This window comes from Cetorhinus maximus, chromosome 4 (genome assembly GCF_964194155.1).
Source record: "Cetorhinus maximus chromosome 4, sCetMax3.hap1.1, whole genome shotgun sequence".
NCBI lineage: Eukaryota > Metazoa > Chordata > Chondrichthyes > Lamniformes > Cetorhinidae > Cetorhinus > Cetorhinus maximus.
The window spans coordinates 142,014,955-142,035,404 of record NC_135882.1 but is presented as its reverse complement, the minus strand read 5'-3'; the positions used below and the strand labels follow the sequence as shown (position 1 = coordinate 142,035,404).

Genomic DNA, 20,450 nt, shown 5'->3' with positions numbered 1-20,450 from the left:
TACACAGAGAATGACTAACTGGTTAAGGATCAGAAAGTGGCTGTCACATCTGGCATCTTAACCCGGTGTGAGTTAGTGCCTTCAGGAGAGAAGGGGAGAAAGTTAACGGTCATATCAAAACTGATTGTGCACACTTAACAAAAAGACTGAACAGAGCTTTACTTAACGTGTTGTGTGATGAAGAGATCCAGTAATAAGAAAGGGGGTAGTTCATTTCCTCCAAAGTCACACGTTCAAACCTTGAATCCAGAATCATGTTCTCTTTAGAGAACAGATAGGCCAAGAACTAAAAGACAAACGAAACAGATGAATTTTCATTTGTCATCATTCTACATAAATTTGAATAATAAATTTACTATATTTTCTATTTTGAAACCGCATTTACATTTTTATTGAAACCTAGGGGAAGAGTCAAGGTCTAAAGGGCAAGACTCTGTCATGATTGAAGATAGAGGAAGAAGACAAGTCTGTAAGTAGCAGTTAGCAATGCTGAGTTTGGCTCTAAAAAACCTGTAGATTTCAGAAGAAAGAGAAGACCTAGTGAGTTAGGGAACTCTATATGTGTGAATTCTTGAGAAAAAAAATGAGCTAGATTAGGATATGATGGGATAGAACCTGATTTTAACCCAGAGGAGTAAGAGAATAGAGGACACCATATTTGAGGGAAGAATAAGGAAGAATTCTCAAACAACAAATAGTACAGATGTGTATATTTTTCATCTTTCTTTTCTTAAGCCTGATAGGGCCACACATCATAACATGGGTGTCGGAGAACCACTCCCATACATCAGCTAACGCTTTTGGTATGTTGGCCAGTATGTTTGAGCTGGAGCTGCCTAAGTTGCTGGTCCACTCCAATTCTTCCTCATGACCTCACAAAGAATCCTCATGATTCTTCCCTTCTTCCACATCGAGAAGGTCCAAGCATCTCTTTTGTTGGAATGCCACTTGAGGAATCATAGGATTAGACCAAACTCCTACTATCCAGTGGTACATTGAGCTAATTTAAAACCAACACCTCAAGTTGAAACTCTTCTTGTAAGTGCTATTTCTTTGATTCTTCCCTGAAGAAACTTTATAAATTAAAATTTTACATGGGACTTTCACCTATGATTTCAAAGCATTGGGCACTCTAGTCAAAGTATAAAGGATATACATTCTTCTCTGGCTTCCTCTTAGTATACCTTAGTTGCTTCAGTCAAGTTACCTACTGGAGGGAGGGTTAAACTGTGATCTTGCCAAGTTTTCCACATCATTTCCTCAAGTAAACAAACTTTAAATTTTAGATCAACTTTGGCTGAAGTTGAGCCATTTGACAGGTCTATATACTAGCAGGAGTGGGCCCGAGCCTTACCACAACATATTGCAATTCTGCCCAAGGCAAATTTAGAGCATTTCACTTGCTGTTCACTGAGAATGAGTGTAATAAGGCAAAGATATATATACCTCATCCAGTTGTAAAACAGGGTCTGATATCTCCCGCAAGGGGTCTTTAAAGTAATTAAAGATGCACTCCCGGACTTTGTTGGTGTCATTTGCCCAGCTTTCCTAAGAAAATAAGAGTCACAACAATTAAGCAGATCTGATGAGCTCTCCTTACAATGGTTCCCTACAGGAAGTTAAATAAAAGTAATACATGCATAGAATTTGGATGAGTTTAATGTCTTCCCATTCACTTCCATTGCAGAGATTCTAATACACCATACGATTTCCTGTTCAGCTTCCACAGTCCATGCTGCTAATTCTTTTCCACATTCATTTTATTGTGTGGAGTTTCAGTGGACCAAATCCCTTCTCATTTACTGTCATTAAGTAGAAAGCAAAAAGTCCAAGCCACTTTGCATTCACTCCCAATTACTAAAATTTCAATAGATCAAATCTTATTCATTGTGTAGAATTAGCAAAGCATGACCAGCTGGCAACTTGCAACTGTTTCCTAAACAATCCATTGGCTAACATAGCTGTGGTCGGGCAATCTTTAAAATTGTTATCCTCATGTTTAAATCACTCACGGCCTTATTGTCCCACACCACCCACCCCCCTACCTTCCTTACTCCCCTGCATCCCCACAACCCCTCGACCCACCAGCTCACAACTCTAATCTCCATCAGCCATTGGAGAACTCTGCTTTCTTCCAGCTCTGTACACATGTGCATCCTCCCACTTCCTTCACTCACCACTGATGTCAATGCCTTCAACCATTCCAGATCCTAAACTTTGGAATTCATTTCCTGAATCTCTTTGGCTTTCCATCTTTGCAAAAATGGAGGTAGAGGTCCAGATCTGGAAGTCTGGCCCTTGAGCCTGGCCTCCGCCATTTTTGTGGAGGGGGTGGAGGGGTGGAAATGGGGGTAGCTTCCAATGTGCACACCCGTGGTTCACAGAGGCAACTGTACATGTTAAAGTGCAGCTACCTCAGTCAGATTTAATTTTGACTAGTGTCCAAAACACAACTCAGGCACTTTAAAAATAATAGAAGAAGACTTAAAGCTGCCAGAGTGCTTTGGAGAGGTGGGGTACCCTTTTGTAGAGGTAAGATACCTTCTCAGATATGATTCTGGAACACTTTTGGGAACGATCAGGAATGAGGGCCATGGAGGGGGGTTGGAGGGACATAGGTTGGCATGGAGGGTATGAGGAACCATGGAGGGTGGGTGGAGGGGCATGAGGCAGTATGGGTTGGCATGAATGGGGCGTGGGTAGTGTATTGGGGTGGGTGAGGGTGATGGCTGGAGGGCTTTTTTTTTGCTTTATTCATTTTTTGATATTTTCAACAAAGTGCTGGAGCACTGAGTCAGGCCATGCGCCCAGCCCACCACTGCATCTGACAGCCTCTGAAATCCTTCTGAGGTTGCCCGCCACAGCTCCCATTTTTCACCCCGCACTCTCCCCCCATCAGCCCCCGGACCAAAAATCAAAACTTCTGGGGCACATTTTCCTGGTTGGATTTGCAGAGCTGGAAATTGTCCCGACATTGCGCTCCTGAACCAGGAGGGAATATTCAAACCTTTGTCTCTCCACCTGTCTCTCCTCTTTGAAAGCACTGCTTACCTTTTTGAACAAAGTTTTGATCATCTGTCCTAATGCCTCCTTCTTTGGCTTGGAGTCAATCTGCAATGTGATTACACTCCTGTGAAGTGGTTTGGGATGTTTTCTTACATTAAAGATGCTAGATAAATTAAAGTTATTGCTAATTTGTATAAGGTATGCAAGGTGCTCAGTTTAAATTAAACTCTTTCATGAGTTTCTGGAGATATGGTTCTCACAATTATGGTGCTAGCAACCCTGAATCTGAACATTTAAAGTGACTGTACACATTGGGACATTCCAATGTTTGACCCATGCATGTTACACCGAATTGTGGGATATAGTTTATAACTCAGTTCCTGCTCTTAGGCACATTGCCAAATGGAGGGAGATAATAAAGAGCAAAAAATAAATAGAGGGAAAAACAAACTGAAGAGGAGTTATCGTTAGCTACTCTAACACACTTCATGGGCGGGGTTTTCCACACCCGCCTGCCACCGGAATCTTCCGGTCCTGCTGCAAGTCAATGAACTTCTGGCTGGGGCGCCATCTCGATCGCGGCAGGTCCCGCCCTCAACAGGGCCAGAAAATCCCAGCCCATGTGTGAAAATCATGTTTGACAAATTTGCTAGTGTTCTTTCAGTATATAACAAGCAGAGTTGATAAAGGGGAACCGGTAGGTGTAGTGTATTTGGATTTCCAGAAAGCATTCGATAATGTGCCTCATAAAAGGTTATTGCACAAAATTATTATTACTATTGCTCACAGTATTGGGGGTAATGTATTAACATGGATTGAGGATTGGTTAACACACAGAAAACAGAGAGTTGGGATTAATGGGTCTTTTTCAGGTTGGAAAGACATAACTAGTGGAGTGCACAAGGATCAGTCTTAGGGCCTCAATTATTTACTACCTATATTAATGACTTGGAGGATGGGGCAGAATGTAATGTATCCAAATTTGCTGACGATACAAAAATAGGTGGGAAAGCATGTTGTGATGAGGACATAAGGAATCTGCAAGGGGATATGGTTGAGTGAGTGGGCAAAAACTTGGCAGATGGAGTATAATGTAGGAAAGTGTGAGGTCATGCACTTTGGTAGGAAGAATCAAAAGGCAGACTATTATTTAAATGGAGAGAGACTCCAAAAATGTGCAGCACAGAGGGATCTGGGCGTTCTTGTGCATGAAACACAAAAAGTTAGCACGTAGGTGCAGCCAGTAATTAAGAAAGCAAATGGAATTTTCACCTGTATTGCTAGGGGGTTGGAGTTTAAAAATAGGAAAGTCTTGTTACAACTGTGCAGGGTGTTGGGGAGGCTGCGCCTGGAGTACTGAGTACGGTTTTGGTCACCAAATTTAAAAAAGGAAATACTGGCATTGGAAGCAGCTCAAAAGAGATTCACTAGGCTGATTCCTGGGATGAAGGGGTTGACTTATCAAGAAGGGCTAAACAGGTTAGGCCTTTGTTCATTAGAGTTTAGAAGAATGAGGGGTGATCTTATTGAAACGTACAAGATTCTGAGGGGGCTTGACAAGGTAGATATTGAGAAGCTGTTTCCACCAGCGGGGGAATCTCAAACTAGGGGGCATAGTTATGTAATAAGGGGACACTCATTTAAAATTGAGATGCAAAGGAATTTCTTCTCTCAGAGGGTAGTGAATGTCTGAAATTCGCTATCCCAGTGAGTTGTGGAGGCTAGATCACTGAAAGCATTTAAAGGAGAGGTAGATAGATTTTTGAAATATTGGGGAGTTGAGGGCTATGAGGAGCTGGCACAAAAGAGGAATTGAGGCCTGGGACAGAATAGCCATGATCTTATTGAATGGCTGGGTAGGCTTGAGGGGCCAGATGGCCTACTCCTGCTCCTATTTCTTATGTTCGTATGTTCTGATTGTTTGGTTTGAGGCCAAAGTTCACCTGGCTGTCAGCAAAAGTTGGCGCATGACCTGGGAAAAGCGAGTATTGGAGAGTTAATTGGATTGAGTTCAAATTTACCTTACTACAAACAAGGGGTTTTAGTTAAGAACATAAAAAAAGGTGAAACTAGAAAATAGCCTTCAGGTCATCAAACCTGCTCCTCCCACAGATTCAATGCAATCTACTCTATAATCAACTCTACTGCTAATGTGCTTCTCAAAAATTGTCTGACTTCTGGTGTTCCTGCAGCTTTTCTATCAATCTTATGGCTGACAGGGAGGTGAACCTCCAGGGGAATTCACCTCACGCAACTTTTTCTCCAGGAAAATTCATCAGCTCCACAGGGCCTCCTTTAGTAGGTCAACGCTCTCAGTTTCAAAAGATCCTTGTCTTTCTCCTCAGAATGTCTCTGACGCACCAATGTCTCTCTGAACATTGACTACCCAAAAGTGTAGGAAAGACTTCAAATGTAATCAGGCAAGAGATTTGTGCAAAGCTGGCATAGTATGATTTACAACCAATGCTGGTTTGTTGCCTCAAGACTTGAAAACGCTGCATTTGTAGAGTGCCCCTCAGGGCACCAGAACACCCCAAACCACTTTTACAGCCAATTAAGTGCTTTTGAAGTGTGATCACTGTTGTAATGTAGGAAAGATTCACCTTGGCTTGTGGTTCAGTCTGCCTACCTTCTGATCATATTGCAGAAACTTCTGGAAGTCATACAGCGTAACTTGACACAGCTCAGGCCTCTCCACATTCCTGCATGCAACAAAATAATATTTAACTAACGGCTGGAAGTAGCAGAATTTTTCATTATAGACATAATTATTTGATGTGCTTAGGATCTGTAAACAAATCGACAAGTGGTTTTAGTGGAAGTGCCGTGAGTGTTGCTGCAGGTTAATGCACTATCCATTCACCAGTTGTGAGACCTGGGACTGAGTTCCATATTTTTCCATCAGCATATGTTGTGTTAATGCACTTTCTTTTACTTTAAATAGACTTGTGGAGTTGGGCACATAATCTGAACTGATACTTCTCATATAACTAAACAACAGTTGTACCTCAAAATGATCAGAGAATCATAGAATGATAGAGCACAGAAGCAGCATTATCGTTCTTGTGCCTTTGTTACCGATAGACTGGACTATTCCCATCACTCTTGGCTGGCCTCCCATGTTCTACTCTATATAAACTTGAGGTCATCCAAAATATGTTGCCTATGTCTCAACCCACCATCCCTGTTCTCTCCAACGTACATTTGTTTCTAGTTAAGCAACGCCTCGATTTTAAAATTCTCATCCTTGGGCTGCATTTTACAGCTCCCTGCCAGTGTGTTTTAAGGTGGAGAGCTCATAAAATGCAGTGCATGGCCCGCCCATAGTCTTCCTGCCCATTCCGACTTGTCTCCCAGTTTACGATGGATGGTGGCCACTTAAGTGCCTTATCTTGCCCCTGCCGCTATTTAATCCCCAGAAGTGAGGCCTATGCCAAGCTGGTAGCCTGGCAACTTTTATTGGGTGAGCTGGTGTCGGGAAAGTGGGTGGAGGGGTATCTCCTGTGCCCAATGGATGAGGTCCCAAAGTCATATATAGGTCATATCCTCCCTTTAACCCTGCCCTCCTGGCCTCTCAAACCCAGCCCCTCCACCCCCCCCCCATCACTGGGGTCTGCTTGCCAAGTCCCGCTAATACCCTGGACTTAACAGAAGGCCAGCCTCCATAACCTCCTCTTCTTTTGGGACTGGCTGTAGTCCCAGCAATGGCCAATGCTTGGATCTGGCTCTGCTGAGACTGTGGAGCTGTTAGCCAATCCAATTGGTCTCTATCATGGGTGCTTCTTTCCTAGAAGGGGGCAGAGGTCTTGCCCTGAGCCAGTTAACGCCAGGCATAAAGTGGCTGCGGGGCAGCTGGCTTTTTGGTGGGCAGGCTCCCTACTGACTTTTATTTAGGGGGAGGTGGGGGCACCCTGTAAAACCCAGTCCCTTGTTTTCAAATCCTTTCATGGCCTTCCAGCCCTACAACTGAGATTCCTGCGCTCATCTAATTCTGGCATCTTGCACATCACCAATTTAAAGTGCTACACCTTTGGTGGCCGTGCCTTCAGTTGCTAAGTTCCAAAGCTCTGGAATTCCCTCCCTAAACCATTTCACCTTTCTACCTCTTTTCTCCTTTAAGTGTCTCCTTAAAAAATTTACTTCCTTGACAAAGCTTTAGGTGTATCTGCCCTAATATCTCCTTACATTGTTCGGTGTCAAGATTTTGTTTGATAATCCTCATGTGGTGTGTCTTGGCAGGAATGATGACACCAAATATATAAATACATGCAGTTGTTTTTGGTCTTGCTGGCTCTTTGGTAAAGCTATCCAATTAATCCTATTCTTTCCCCATGGCCCTGTAAATATATTTCCTTCAAGTATTTATTCAATACTCTTTAGATATTGTTATTAAATTTGCTTCCATCACCATTCCAGGCAGTGCATTGCAGATCACAACAACCTGCTGTGTAAAAAAATGTTTCCTCATAATGCCTTCAGTTCCTTTGCTTCTGGTCACTGACCCTTCTGTCACTACAAATAGTTTCTCCTTTTTTCCCCTCTATTTACTCTTCTGCACCCTCTCCAAAACCTTGACATCCTTCCTAAAATGTGATGTCAAAATTAAGTGCAATACTCTAGCTGAGGTCTAACCAGTGTTTTATAAAGGTTCAGCATAACATCCTTACTTGTGTACTCTATGCCTCTGTTAATAAAGCCAACGATCTCATGTACTTTATGGCTTTTTCAGCAGCCTTTTCAACTTGTCCCTCTATTTTCAAAGATTTGTGTACATGCACTCCCAGGCTGCTCTGTTCCAACATCCCCTTTAAAACTGTACAATTTATTACATATTACCTTTCCTCATTCTTCCTATCAAAATATGTCACTCCACACTTCTCTGTTTAATGTCACTTCCATGTACCTGCTGATTTCACCAGTCTGCCTGAGTTCCCCTGATGTCTGTTACCAATGCCATGGTCTTTAATTTTGCTAACAAGTAATACCAACAATTACAAATACATGGCAAAGAACATCAGCTGAAGAGTCACTTCAACTTTGGGAAAGAAATAACTCACATTTATATAGAAATAAAATACTGCGGATGCTGGAAATCTGAAATAAAAAGAGAAAATGGTAGAAAAAGTCAGCAGGTCTGACAGTCGAAGAAGAGTCATATTGGACTCGAAATATTAACTCAGTTTCTCTCTCCACAGATGCTTCCAGACCTGCTGAGTTTTTCCAGCATTTTCTGTTTTTATTGTGCACTTATATAGCCCCTTTCATGATTTGAGATATTGCAAAATGTTTTACAGTCTTCGAAGTGTAATCACAATTGTAATGTAGAAAACGCAGAAATAGCAATGAGATAATCTATTTCAGTGATGTTAGGGATAAGTCTTGTCTGAGACGCCAGGGAGAACTTACTTGCTCTTCTATCAAATACTGTTGTGGGATCTGTTATATCAATCTGGGAAATGCAAATATTGCTGAAAAGAGAGACACTTTGCCGAAGCTTTTCGTCTTACACTCATCAGGACACACAAAAGAATACTAAATTTCAAATACTCAAAACACTTTATGCTACAGGAGAAAAGGGTGCTGATTGGCTGATAAATCAACTCTGATTGACCAAGGCATTGCCATGCAGAAAACAAAGGGGAACAATAGGTTCCTCAAGCTCCCCGGTAATTCAGAAAGGGCTCAAGGCTTGAACATATTCCTTTTGTTTGAAAAAAACAGGTCCCTGCATATGAATGTATGTTGCTTCTAGCAAGCATTAATGAGTCACAGTGTGAGCTTGACTGATTATCTTAAATTGGCTGATAGTGTAGATATCAGCACACTTAGGATTGTTCAGCAAGTGCTGCCTAATGATGGAATCATATCTAACAGTATACGCTTTGTTTTGGGTTTTGCAAGCACGGACTGGTTGAACATGGTCTGTACTCTGCTTATTACAAACAACTGAAGGAATATGCTGTTTGATTTGATCAGCCAATCACTGGGATGTACTGCCTACGTACCTGGCATCACATCGGCGCTGAAATTCATACACACTCAATTGTGTGGTGGGCAGAACATTTTTTGGACTGACAGCAGCATTCTGTTAGTGGTAAATACCACTTGTGTAGCCACTGCATAGTAGCAACGTGAAACGGCTTGCTTAACCTGTTTCAGCCGGGATACATTCCCCATTTTGGCGGGGCAGAAAACCCTGGGAAAATTCAGCCCATTATATTAGGTCATCAACTTTGACTGTCCCCCTATGTTCTTTTGCAGATTAACCAGAAATACTAGAGGCCCGGTGTTGTAGGGTGGCCGAGTTGTGCTATTAATGATAGAGCTCATCTGAAGACACTTCTTGGGTGGAAATTTTAAGTTTATTTACAATATACTAAGCAACAACTACATGCGTGCTTTCAACTCAAACTCCATCTCTATACTGACTCCTGAGGTAGCTCGAGCTACTATCCTATTGGTTACTACAGGTCATGTGATCTTGCCTAACAACTACAATTCTTAAAGTACATTGCACACTAAATAAAACCATAATTATTACATTCCTCCCTCTTTAACTCAGCTATACATATATTTACAAGTACATATTTTTCAAGACAACATAATATTTACAAGTACATATTTTTCAAGACAACATAATATTTACACTGGGTAAGGAATTCACAAGTTCAGTCTTTCAGCTGGTTTCCTGGTACACGTGGACTGTCTCAGCTCCACAACTTCAGATTCTTTGTCAGGAACCTCCTTTTCCGGAGTTGCCTGAACATCAGGTGCTTCGGTGGGCACTTACAGATCTGTTTCCTCAACTCTTACAGGAACATCATACATGTCAGTCTTGGGTTGACGATTCTCAACAAGAAATGCAGACCCAGACATGATCACTGGCGGAAACATATCTTGATGATTTGTTTCCCTTTTCCTTAAATGGTCCACATGTTTACGGATGATCCGGCCTTCCACCTATCATGTGGTAAGATAGAGGTCCAGTCACTGCACTTATTTCACCTGGTAACCACTTTGGTACTTCGCCAAAGTTTTTCACGTATACCGGCTCACCCACGGTAAATTTTCTCTCGCACTTATGCCAGTCGTGTCTAGTCTTCTGGCTTCCCTGACTCCTTTCCACCTTCCCCTCTAAATTGAGCATTATTAAGCTCAATCTCGCCCTAAAATGGCATTTCAACAAAAGCTCTGCAAGTGTAACACCTGCTGTTGTGTGAGGGGTAGCCCTGCAATGAAAAAGATAGCAACCTAGCTTGGTTGCCAAGGAATCACCAGTTAGCTTTTTCTTACCTGTCTTGAATGTTTGAACCGCCCTTTCGGCCAGTCCGTTTGAGGAAGGGTGGTACGGTGCAGTTTTCACATGAGTGATACCGCTGAGGCTGATAAACTGTTGAAACTCAGCACTTGTAAATGCTGTGCCGTTATCGGAAACGACTTCTGGTAGTCCCTGAATGGCAAAACTCTGAAGTAGTTTCTCAATTGTAGCTGCCGACGTTGGTGAATTCACCTCATATATGTCCAACCATTTTGAATGGACATCGACAATGAGCAGAAACATTGTTCCCGGGAAAGGTCCGACGTAGTCAATGTGTAACCACACCTAGGGCCTACCTGGCCACTCCCATTGGTAGCTGTCATTGGCAACTTTTGCAGTTGCTGACATTGCACACAGTGCTTTACTAAACCCTCTATTTCACCATCCATTCCAGGCCACCATAGAGAGCTGTGTGCTATGGTCTTTATTCAAGAAATTCCTGGATGGGCACTGTGTAGTTCAATTAAAAGCAGTTCCCTTCCCTTTGAAGGTACTATCACTCATGCTCTCCACAATTAGATGCCATCCTGGCTGGTTATTTCAAGTCTTCTGTTGAAGTACGGTTTCATTTAGTCAGATACAGGCTCTTGTGACCTTGTCGCACTTGTTTCCATACCTGAGATAGGACTGGGTCCCGACTTGTCCAGTCTCTGATCTGTTGAGCACGTACCGGCGAGGAATCTAAGAAATTGAACAGTAAAACAAGTTCCTGTGGAACTGGGACATGTTCATTATTTTCTTGTAAAGGCAAACGACTAAGGGCATCAGTGTTTGCGATTTGATTGCCAGGCCTATGTATGAAAGTGTATTCGTACGCTGCCAGAATTAAGGCTCATCATTGTATTCTTGCTGAGACTATGGGTGGTATAGCCTTGTCCTCACTAAACAATCCTTGCAATGGTTTGTGGTCTGAAACGATTGTAAAATGACGACCGTGTATGGACTGATGAAATTTCTTGACACCAAAGGTGATGGACAGGCTTTCTTTGTCTTTCTGCGAGTATTCCTTTTCTGCTGTGGTGAGCGTTCTTGATGTCTAACCTATTGGCCATTCCATGCCGTCGTCCATCTGATGAGAGAGTGCTGCTCCCACTCCATAGGGAGATGCGTCACATGTCAGCACCAATTCTTTCATCTGGTCGTAATGCACTAATAGATTGGATGAGCTCAACAATTGCTTCACCTTTATGAAAGCTTCCTTCTACGTGCCTTCTTCTTTCTAGCGCAGACTTTAATCTCGGCCTGCTTTTTGACTTCACTGTTGGCCAGATTTCTCTCAGGTGCAGCTCAACTTGTCTGAGCTCAGTGGCTGAGTCTCCCAAAATTTCATTGGCCAGAATCTTCAGGTTGGCGAGTGGGGGCGGGCCCCGTTCGCTGACGCATAGAATGAAGCGCAGCAACATCAGGCGTGCGTCCCGACGTCACCGCGTGTCATTCCGATATTCAGTTCGGCGGGCGCGCACTGGAGTCGGCTGCATGCCCACCAAACTGTAAAAGGCCTATTAAGGCCATTTAAATACCAACTAAAATACTTAACGGAGTTGCCTGTCCAACCTTAACGTTTGCAGGCAGGCGAAGAGCCCAGGTGGCCTTCGCATTTATCATGAAACCTCATCCATGGGCAGTATGAGGTTTCATGAAGGTTTTTAAAGTTTAATAATATTTTTTAATAAAAGTCATTGACATGTCCCAGCTCATGTGACACTGTCACATGAGGGGACATGTCTTAAAATTTTTTTTCTTCTTTATTAAATTTTTTAGAAATCAGACTAATTTCCCTAAGGCAGCTCTATGCCTCGGAGATTTCTGCGCTCTTTCACGCGCAAGCACAAAAGAGCGCAGGTCCCGACTCAGCCCATTCCTCCCGCCCGCACAGGGAGCTCTCATCACGCTGGGCGGGCCTTAATTGGCTCGTTCACATAAAATGGCAGTGCACAGACGATCATGGGCAGCGATGGGCTGCACGCCCGTCCGTGCCTGTCCAACCCCCCCCGATGGAGAGAAAATTCTCCCCATTATCTATCTGATCTTTGGAAAATTCTGCGAATTTTGCTTCCAAAGCCTCTTTGGCTTCATTTAGCTGATTCTTCAGCTCTTCCGTCTCTTTTTTGTATTTGTTTGCTGCCTCCTTGAAAATTCAACATTGTTGTGTCTTCGCTCCCAACTCATTCTTCAGTTTGTTCAGAGAGGTGCCGAATTCTTTCTGTTTCTCTTCAAAATTTTCCAGCGGTACAAACTTTGACCTGAGGGAATCTTGCAGTGTGTGAAAGTCTTTCAACAGGTTTTCTTTTTCCCGGCGAAGGTTGCTCACCCCGTCTCGAACTCTGTGATCTAGCAGGGTCTCTTCGAGTTCCTTCTGCTGTTCTTCCAGGTTTTGGCTTAAGACAATCTGCATTTCTTCAGGTTGTTGAGTCCTTACACACTCCCTTTTTCAAAACAGGAACACTTCCAGCTTCCTTTTGGAATCTCAGTGGCCAATCAAGGTTGATTTCCCTGAGCCAATTTCACCCTAGAAGGCTTGGTCCTCTGCCTCTCAATGCTAACACTGGTAGCTTTGCCGATTGGCTTCCATAATGGACAGTTACTTTGCTTATGCCTTTTACTTGAATGTCTTCACCCGTATATGTTTTTAGCTTGGCATCTGTTTCTTCTAAACTTAGTTGATGTTCATCATTATTCAAATATCTGAAGGAATGTTCCCAATTACTGTAGTGGAAGCTCCCGTGTCCACTTCTGTTCTAACAGGTTTGCCATTTACTTTCACTGTGACAAATATTGGTTCTACCTTTCCAACAATGATTAAACAAAGAGTAAATGCCTGAATTTGTTGATTCAGGCTCTTCTATGTTATATATTTCATTGGGCTTCTTCTTTTATTTACAAGCCTGATTGAACCTTTCCTTGCATTGCCTCATCATATGTCCATGTCAATAGTAGCATTCGATTTTTTTAAACTGCAAATCACTAAAAGGCTGATTGTTTCCACCTCTATTAAAAATATTCTTTGATTTCGCTACTAAGTTATTTTTCTTTATTCTTTGACTAGCGGGGGCTGTTTCCAGCTTCTCGGCAGTTTCGTTCTTTCGTGCCTCCTTTAGCTGAGGTTTTCTGCCCGACGTGGAGGACGGCGCCATTTTGCACGCCTTGTGTTGCTTTTGAATCTCTTACTGCGCTTTACATGGCCAGCGCTATCTCTAGCACCTTCTTGAAATTTAGATTCACTTCAGACAATAATCTTTTCTGAATAGAGTCCTCTTTCATTGCACACATTAAACAATCTCTGAGCATGCCGTTCAGAGTCGTACCAAACTCATTCATAGTCGTTCCGTTAGCTGCTTCAATTTGCCACATAGCATGTAATTGTCTCACCCGGGGCTCTATTTCGTGAATTAAACCTGAACCTCTGCACCGTGACTGAGGGCTTTGGTTGAAAATTACTCCTCGCGAGGTCCAGCAATTCATGGAAATTCTTCGAATCTGGGACACAGTGCCGTCAAATTTCGAATCAGACTGTAGGTTTTTCACCCACAAGTACTCAAGAGGATCGCTTGCCTTTTCTCTTCCCTGTAACCTCGTTCGCTTGAAAAAAGGATCAAAAGGTTCAATTCTCCCAAACTGTGGCATTTTGAGAGGGGATAATTTCTTCAATTCTAACGGAGCCTGCCACTTACAGGGCTGAACTTTCCCCCCATCGGGGGGGTTGTGCGGGGACCGGCAGGAGCGAGCGCGAACCCGATCGGCGCCCCCAGTTGGGTGCGCGCCGCCATTTTACATGGGCAGGCCAATTAAGGTTTGCAGCTCTCTTGGTTATCAGTCTGAAGTGTGTGTGGTTTCAGATTGTAATAGTTCTTTAAAGGTATGAAAGGCTAACTGGTTTCCTTCTGTGCTGAGCACATCCATGATTCTACAGTTCTGAAAGCCCTGGGTCATCAGCATTGACAATTCACATAACATGTTGCACAAAGCAATTAACAAATTCAGTGAATCAAAATGATGAAGTTGTCCAGATCAAAATTAATTTTATTTTTTATCTGAAAAGAGCTAGGAATTAGTCTGTCAGAGGATGATTATGTCAAGAGTTCACTTTAAAATGGAGCAAAGGCAAGGGTCAAAGCTATAAAAAGACATCCAGAATCCAGTCCAATCAAAGAGAAACTCCTTACCTCAGAGGGAAAGATAGCTCCAGCTGCTCAATTATCTACACACACAAAAACAGAGGTTGTATAAACAGAGTAACCAACACTTAGGAAAGAGTTACATGTTGCAATCTAATTGAGAGATTCACTTGGTTTATCTATAGAGCATTGACTGACTGGGAGTGGCGTACAAGAACAGTGTAATTGATGGGGTCAGGTGCTTCTGTGTGGAAATAATGGATAGCCAGGAGTGACCTAGAGGATATAAACCAAGTGAAAGGGGCCAGATGATGTTTTTTTAATTCATAAGCCCAACCCACCTTAAGAATATAGGAACATAGGAACAGGAGATCCTCCATCCATTTATATTATGAAGTATAACAGACCCCATATACATGGTAGATAATATAAGACCCTGACTTAATAGGGAAATTACTTACTCTGAATATATTGTAAGGAAATAGCATACATCATCAATATTGCAGGGAATAATGGATCCTGCTAGAGAATAAAAGACTCTGTGTATGTTATAGAAAATAGCAGGCCCTGCTTATAATAATGGGAAATGGCAGGTCCTGTATTTACTACAGGAAGTAGCAGACCCTGTATATGGTATTGTGGACAGCTGATTGTGGGCACATTTTAAAGTTACAGCAAGGACAACATTAATTCACCAGGCCTGCAGTCAATCCATTTCTCGAGGTAAATACTCACCGATTTCTGTGCATCAAACAACAGGTTTCTGTAGAAAAGAATGAACTGTGCATAGTTCATATCCACCCTTGTGTCCACTTCCTGTCAGAAGGATGAATAAAGCACAGGTACAATTAATCCACACCCTCTGTCACGCTCATCGGCAGAGGCACCTTTGTGCTTAATATTGAAAAGTACTGAACATCACTTGGTTCATCCAGACTGCCTGCCCCTTTTCTACATGCCAAGTGCAAGTTGCCCTGTCATGTATCCTTCCAATTTATTAAATCTTCTATGAATAAAACTTTGAAAAAGATTTTGCTGATCGCAGGGTTTATGCAGCAAACATTCTAGCATATCAATGTAGCAATATAATCCGCATTATTGATCTGCAAGCAATTATGTTCTACACATGATATTCCCAAAATCCCAACTGGGCTAAGCCTACGGTGTTCCAGTGAATTTGATCTATGCTTAGATGTGTTCTGATAACCTTCAGTCTCTTTCAGCTAACCTTTACTTTAAAGAAATTAATCAATATTATCATAGCTTTAGGGCAGAATTATTATGGTTTTAGCACAATGTTAACACAATATTAATTGTGTTTTAGCAACAGCACCAATACTGTATTAACTTAGATTCAGCATATCATTAGAACAGTATTAACACAGCATTAACACAGTACTGATATGATAGTAGCACATCATTACCACAACATTAGTACTATTTTATTACAGCATTAACACAATATAAAAACAGCACTTTAAGTACTAAACGGTATTAGCACACTTTAAGCACAGTATCAAGCAGTAATCCAGCATTTATTTTTTTTTTATCTATCACAGGATGTGAGCATCACTGGCTAGGGCAGCATTTGTTATCCATCCCTAACTGACACTGTTTTAGTACAGTAGTCACATGGCATTAACAAAACATTAGCACAGTATGTTAATGCAGCACCAAAGTATAACTCACGTATTAAGACAGTATTTGTAAAGCATCCGCGATTTATTAATGGTCTAAGCATATTAGCACAAGAGTAACTCAAAATTAGCACACTATAAATGCAGTATCAGCACGGCATTAACACTATGTTAACTAAATATATCCATCCATCCATTCATTTTCACACCGCTTCTCCTGGTGAGTTTCACAGTGGCAGTAAGTTGAGCAGGGCTGACCAGATTTCCCTTTCCTCAGCCACAGATTCCAGCTCCCCCTGGGGTTCCCAGACCAGCCAAGAGATGTAATCCCTCCAGTATGTCCTGGGTCAGCCTTGAGGTCTCCGCCCAGTGGGCCATGCTCGATACTGCTCCAGTGGGAGCCTAATATAGGGCATCCTTATCAGGTACCTCAACTGGCCCCTCTCGATCCGGAGGAGCAGCAACTCTACTCCGAGGGTCTCCTGGATTGCTGAACTCCTCACCCTGTCCCAGAGAGTACGCCCAGCAACCCTGCAGAGAAACCTCATTTCTGTCGCTTGTACTCTCAATCTTACACTTTCGGTCAATACCAACAGTTCATGACCATAGGTGAGGATGGGGACCTGGATCGACAGGTAAACAGAGAGCTTCATCCTAAAACTCAGCCCTTCGCTTCACCACCACGGACCAGTACAGTGTCCACAGAACTGCAGCCGCCGCATTGATCCACAGGTCAATCTCATGCTCCCTCACCCCTGCCATCACTCGCGAACAAAATCCCAAGATACTTGAACTCCTCCACTAAAAGAAGCAGGTCCCCCCTCACCTGGAGAGATCAATCCACTCTTTTCCGGGAGAGACCATGACCTCAGATTTAGAGGTGCTGATCCACATCACAGCCGCGTCACACCCGGCAGCGAAACGAGTGTGCGCGGGAGACCACAGTCGGATGAGGCAAGAAGCACAACATCATCTGCAAACAGCAAAGATGCCACCCTCAAGCCCCCAAATTGAACATTCTCAGTACTTCGACTCTGCCTTGATATCCTGTCCATGAAAATCATGAACAGGAGTGGAGACAAGACGCACCCTTGGCGGAGTCTAACGCCCACCTTCAACAAATTCGACTTAGTGCCGAGAATGCGGACACAACTCTCGCCCCGTGAACAGAGGGACCTGATAGCACACACAAGTGAAACCGGCGCCTCATATTCCCGCAGCACCTCCCATAAAATATCTCGAGGAACGTTTTTGTATGCCTTCTCCTGGTCTACAAAACAGAGGTAAACTGGATTAGCCAACTCCCACGAGCCCTCAAATATCTGTGAGAGGGCAAAGAGCTAGTCCACCGTTCCACAGCCAGGGTGGAATCCGCAATCTTCCTCCTGAATCTGGGGTTCGACTAATGGACGAAGTCTCCTCTCCAGCACTCTGGCATAGGCTTTCTCCGGGGAAGCTGAAGAGTGTGATCCCTCTATAATTGGAACATACCCTCTGGTCCCCTTTCTTTAAGATTGGATCACCACCCCAGTTTGCCAATCCAGCGGTACTGTCCCCGCCTTCCACGAAACGTTGAAGAAGCGCGTTAACCATGACACCCCAACATTGTCCAGTGCCTTCAACATCTCCAGGCGAATCTCTTCCATTCCTGCTGCCTTACCGCTACGGAGGCCCTTGACCACTGTAGTGACCTCAGCAACAGTAACAGTTCCGGTCTCATTGGAAGGTTCTGGCACTGCCTCCTGGACATGTCTACCAGGTTGAGGAGTTCCTCAAAGCGTTCCTTTCACCTCTCGGCGATCTCCCCAGTTGTGGTCGGCGTTTCCCCATCCTTGCTGAGAACAGCTTGGGCGACATCCCACCGACCCCTCCTAAGGCGCCAAATGGTTTGTCAGAACAACGTTGATGCCGTCTGATAGTCACTCTCAATGGCCTCTCCAAACTCCCCCCAAGCTCGAGCTTTCACTTCAGTGACCAGTCCATCTTGATCTGTCCCGCTGTCGCTCACTGTCATACTGGTGTCATACCCGACCCCCACCCTTCACCTCACAGGTGGTGGGCCCGCAAGGCGATCGAGACTGAATATATTTCTTTAATTTATTCTTTCATGGGATGTGGATATTGTGGGCAAGGCCAACATTTGTTGCCCACCCCTAATTGCTGTTGAATTGAGTGCTTGTTAGGTTATTTCCGAGGACAGTTAAGAGTCAACCACATTGCTGTGATTTCTGGACTCACATGTAGGCCAGACTGGATAAGAATTGCAGATTTCCTTCCCTAAAGGACATTAGTGAACCAGATGGGTTTTTACAACAATCGATGAAAGTTTCATAGCTTTCAATTCCAGATTTATTAACTGAATTTAAATTCCACCAGCTGCCACGGTGGAATTTGAACCCATGCTCCCAGATCATTAGCCTGGGCCTCTAGATTACTAGTCCAGTAACATTACCACCGTCTCTCGGTTGATATAATATTTCATATCACAGGAACATAGGAACAGGAGTAGGTTATTAAGCCTGTTGAGCCTGCTCTGCCATTCATTTAGATCATGGCTGATCATCTATCTTAATGCCACTTTCCTGCAATCTCTCTCTATCCCTTGATGTTATTGGTCTCCAGAAATCTATCAATTTCTATTTTGAACATGCTCAGTGATTGAGCTTCCACATTCCTCTGGGGTGGAGAATTCCAAAGATTCACCACTCTCTTAGTGAATAAATTCCTCATCAGTCTTAAATGGCCTACACCTTATTCTGAGACTATGTCCCCTGGTTTTAGCCTCACCAGCCAGGGGAAACATCTTATCTACATCCACCCTGTCACACCCTGTAGGAATTTTGTAAGTTTCAATGAGATCACCCCTCATTCTTCGAAACTCTAGAGAATACAGACCCAGTCTCCTCATTCTCTCCTCATAAGATGATCTTGCCATCCCAGGGATTCATCTGCTGAACCTCCGTTGCACTCCCTTTATGGCATTCCCTTTATCCTTCCTTAGAAACGGGGGCCAAAATGTGCACAATACTTCAGGTGAGCTCTTTATTACTGTATATCTTTACTACCCTGTTGAGAAAATCTCTTCTAAAAAAATGTTCTGCCCTTTATATCTGATTATCTATGCTGCTCAGTGCCCCGCAGCCCTGGATAGCCCGCTACATTAAAGGGTGATTTTTCAGTACCATGGTCATGACATTAATGACCACAAAAGATGTGGGAGTTGCCATTATGACACTGTCACTGTTACTTCCTATAAATATTCTAATTAAGTTTTAAATGGGATCTTCTATCAAATACATTTTGCTTCCAGAAATGTGTGTCATGTGTAAACTCAGAGTTAAGTCTTTGCTCTATCTTGTTCCTTCTAACTGTTGCACGTGAACTAGCCCTCATATGGGTAACTTGAAGTCGAAACCCATGACTGTCACCTGCAATGCCTTGGTGCCCCAACAAATTGGTGTGCCAACAAACTAAGATGGTGGACTGCTGTGCCGTTTGCAAGTGCAGAATCAGTTTTAAAAAAGGCTGCATTTGCTGCCAATGTGGTGCATGTGCAATTGTACCGACGTGACATCATTGCCAGCGATGGAGATCACCCCTCTATTCATTCCCCAACCTCAGTGTGATACATATCCTCTTCAATTAGCTTCTCATACTTTTAAGTAAAATTCAAACTTGCAGCAATCCTAAGAAGAACTGAAACTGGCTGTCTCTTTTTTTTTAATATAAAGGCTGATAAGCAGCAGCATCTTCAAGAGAGAAGGAAAACAGGGGAGAGAATTGAATAGGAATGTCTTGGCGGTGGGGAGAAAATAATTATTAGTTTTCTCTTATGATGTATCATAGGAAAACCTGTGTGAAAATCTGCAGAGGGATTACAGCATTACTCCAAAACAGCAAGACTGTTCCTGGCACTTTTTTTTTAACGGAACAGAAAATCAGGCACTCTGACCTCCATACCTAATTTTCCGATCTTCTGCACTATCATCCAACAAGACTGTGTACCATGATAACTGGGACTCTTGTTTTTTTCAAGTGTATTCTTTTACCACGTTTTTTAAAAAAGGCTTAAGAAAATTTTAAAATTGTTTTTTTGTGCAAAATTGGTTCCTGCGCATGCGCAGATGGTTATGGGTGGCCATCTTGTGTTGGCAGGAGACAGCGTTTAAAAAATAAAGAAAAATACTGCGGATGCTGGAAATCTGAAACAAAAACAGAAAATGCTGGAAAAACTCAGCAGGTCTGACAGTATCTGCGGAGAGAGAAAAACAAAGTTAACGTTTCGAGTCTGTATGACCCTTCTTCAGAGCTGAAGAAGTTATACGGACTCAAAACGCTAACTTTGTTTTTCTCTCTCCACAGATACTGTCAGAC

The 20,450-nt window shown here is 43.0% G+C and overlaps 1 protein-coding gene across 2 annotated transcripts in view; it reads right to left on the bottom strand.

Annotated features, from left to right (window-relative positions):
- LOC144679942 (1-phosphatidylinositol 4,5-bisphosphate phosphodiesterase gamma-1-like) overlaps positions 1 to 20,450 on the bottom strand; it is a 249,940-nt gene that overhangs the window by 81,358 nt on the left and 148,132 nt on the right. For both annotated transcript variants that reach the window (XM_078540932.1, XM_078540933.1), the window contains exons 6-10: positions 15,175 to 15,255; positions 14,488 to 14,522; positions 5,636 to 5,708; positions 1,447 to 1,548; positions 168 to 286 (exon numbers count right to left, since the gene is read on the bottom strand). In XM_078540932.1, the coding sequence (XP_078397058.1) occupies positions 168 to 286; positions 1,447 to 1,548; positions 5,636 to 5,708; positions 14,488 to 14,522; positions 15,175 to 15,255 (410 nt within the window). The remainder of the gene's footprint in view (positions 1 to 167; positions 287 to 1,446; positions 1,549 to 5,635; positions 5,709 to 14,487; positions 14,523 to 15,174; positions 15,256 to 20,450) is intronic.